This window comes from Otolemur garnettii, unplaced genomic scaffold (assembly GCF_000181295.1).
Source record: "Otolemur garnettii isolate 467f Iridium unplaced genomic scaffold, OtoGar3 scaffold00204, whole genome shotgun sequence".
In the NCBI taxonomy this organism is placed as follows: Eukaryota; Metazoa; Chordata; class Mammalia; order Primates; family Galagidae; genus Otolemur; species Otolemur garnettii.
Window position 1 is genome coordinate 351561 of NW_003852599.1, and position 2666 is coordinate 354226.

The 2666-nt window shown below is 49.3% G+C and overlaps 1 protein-coding gene across 1 annotated transcript in view; it reads left to right on the top strand.

Moving 5' to 3' along the window:
- Nucleotides 1-2666, top strand: part of ZBTB8B (zinc finger and BTB domain containing 8B) — a 20337-nt gene that overhangs the window by 14218 nt on the left and 3453 nt on the right. Inside the window, exon 3 of the mRNA XM_012812376.2 lies at nucleotides 2105-2283. Coding sequence (XP_012667830.1) covers nucleotides 2105-2283 — 179 coding nt within the window. The remainder of the gene's footprint in view (nucleotides 1-2104; nucleotides 2284-2666) is intronic.

A 2666-nucleotide genomic window follows, 5' to 3' on the forward strand; every position in this document is an offset into this window, starting at 1 on the left:
GGTCCGGGCTGGGGATTCGAACCCGCCACCTTAGGTGTACGTGGCTGGCGCCTTAGCCGGGTGAGCTATAGGCGCCTAGCCATTTAACGGGTATTAATTGAACACTTAACATATGTCAGGCACTGTTAAACACAGTGGACAAAAGACAGTCCATGTCCTCATAGTAGTGACATTCTAGTATAAGGAGACAGACTATAAACAAATATATAGAATGTCAGATGGTAATAAGTCTTAAGTTTGAAAAACTAGAGCAGGGAGCCAGGCATAGTGGCTCAGTCCTGTAATCCTAGCACTCTTGGGCCCAAGGTAGGTGGATCTCTTGAGCTCAGGAGTTTGAGACCAGCCTAAGCAAGAGTGAGACCCTCATCGCTACTAAAAATAGAAAAACTAACTGGGCATTGTGGCAGAGACCTATATTCCCAGCTTCTTCGGAGGCTCTGGCAGGAGTTTGAGATTGCTATGAGCTGTGATACTATGGCACTCTAACCTGGGGGAACAGGGTAGAAAACAAAAAAAAGGAAGAAAGAGAAACTAAAGCAGGGAAAGGTCGATAGATTAAGGCAATGGTATTTTATTTGGTATTGACAGGGGAGACATTTCTTTTCTTCTTCTTCTTTTTTTTTTTAAAGACTGAGTCTCACTTTATTGCCCTCAGTAGAGTGCTGTGGCATCATAGCTCACAGCAACCTCCAACTCCTGGGCTTAGGAGTTGCCTCCACCTCTCGAGTAGCTGAGACTACAGGTGCCCACCACAACATCCATCTATTTTTTGTTGCAGTTTGGCCAGGGTCGGGTTCGAACCCGCCACCCTTGGTATATGGGGCTGGCACCCTACCCACTGAGCCACAGGCGCCACCCCAGGGAAGACATTTCTAACAGGTTGCCTTTAAGCAGACCCCTCAAGGGAGTGAGAGAGCAAATTGTTACACATACCAGGGAGAAGAACATTCCAGGCAGAAGGAAGAGCAAAGCTGGTGCTTGTGAGGAAACAGAGGGAACAGTGAGGATACTGGTGTGGCCAGAGTGGACTGAGCAGAGAGAGTTAGGGGATGAGGTTCAGTAGGGTGGGTGAGGCCAGGCTGGGTGGAGCCCTGAGGCTGTGGGTCTTTGGGTATTAGTCTGAGATGAGAAGCCACTGGAAGGTCTCAGCAGAGAGTGATTTGAAATGGTTTATATTTAAAGAAAGCCTTTGGGTACTGCATGGAGAGTAGGCCATAGGGGAGTAAGGATGAAAGCAGAGGACCCCTTGGTGGGGATTGTATGATCCAGGTGAGAGCTGTGCTCCCTAAGTCTGTGTGGTCACAGTAGACTGATGAGCTGTGGTTGAGTTAGGACTATGCTATGTCTCAAAACTGGAGCCAGCCTGATTTGCTAAAGGCTTGGATGAAGGGTGTGAGAAAAGCAGGAGGCTCTGGCAGCTTGGTGTCTGGTGAGCCCTCTCCTCCTAGTTTGCAGAAGGCAGCCTTCCCTCTGTCTTCACATAGCCTTTCCCTCTGTGCATGCACTAGGGGTGAGAGTGCAGGAGAAGAAAGAGAGAGAGAGGCAAGGAGAGATTAGTTGATCTCTGGTATCGTTTCCTCTTTTTTGATATAAGCCCCACCTGATGACCTCATTTAACCTTAATTACCTTCTTAAAGGCCTTAATCTCCAAATGCAGTCACTTTGGGGCTGAGGGCTTCAGGTATAAATTTACTGGTGGCAGGGGACACAATGCAATTTGTAACAGGGACTCACTCAGCGTCATCTTGAAATAGAGTAGACACTATCAGTGAGTTTGTGGGAAGCTTCTCCAGTTACTCACATGAAAGTCGCGTGTTCTGAAGTTGTAACATGATCTGTGTTTCTAACGATGAGTCAGAGAAGTGTGAAAGCTGGTGCCTATGGCAGTGCTTGCAAACATATATCAGAAGCCCACGTTACCCTCCAGCTGATTGGGAACCAGACAGAGTCGGATGCGCAGACGATGTCTCACTGTTGGCTGCAGGTGGAGTTGGTGTCCTCCTTCTCCATCTGGGCTGGCAGAGCTGGCAGGGCTCATCCATTGGAAGATGGCCAGGCTTGCCACTGCTTAAGTACAGCTAAATCAATGCATTTGGTTCCTCAGGTGACGTGCTGGTGGTCCCCATCAAGCTCCATAGGTGTCCTTTCTGTCCGTACACCGCCAAACAGAAGGGCATCCTCAAGCGGCACATCCGCTCCCACACAGGCGAGCGGCCCTACCCCTGTGAGACCTGCGGCAAGAGGTTCACGCGACAGGAGCACCTGAGGAGCCACGCGCTGAGTGTAAGTGGCAATGTTCTGGGGCGAGGATGGTTCATGCTAATTATTATCTAATGGAAGGGTAAAGGCAGCATGTCTTTCATGTTTTTGTCAACTGGGTTTATTTTCAGAGAATTTTGAACATGTGGGTTTTTTTTTTTTTTGAGACAGAGCCTCAAGCTATCCCCCGGGTAGAGTGCTATGGCATCACAGCTCACAGCAACCTCCAACCCCTGGGCTCAAGTGAGTCTCCTGCCTTAGCCTCCCAAGTAGCTGGGACCACAGGTGCCCACCACAACGCCTGGATATTTTTTGGTTGCAGCTGTCATTGTTGTTTTTGGCGGGCCTGGACTGGATTCAAACCCGCCACCTTAGGTGTATGTGGCTGGTGCCTTAGCCACTTGAGC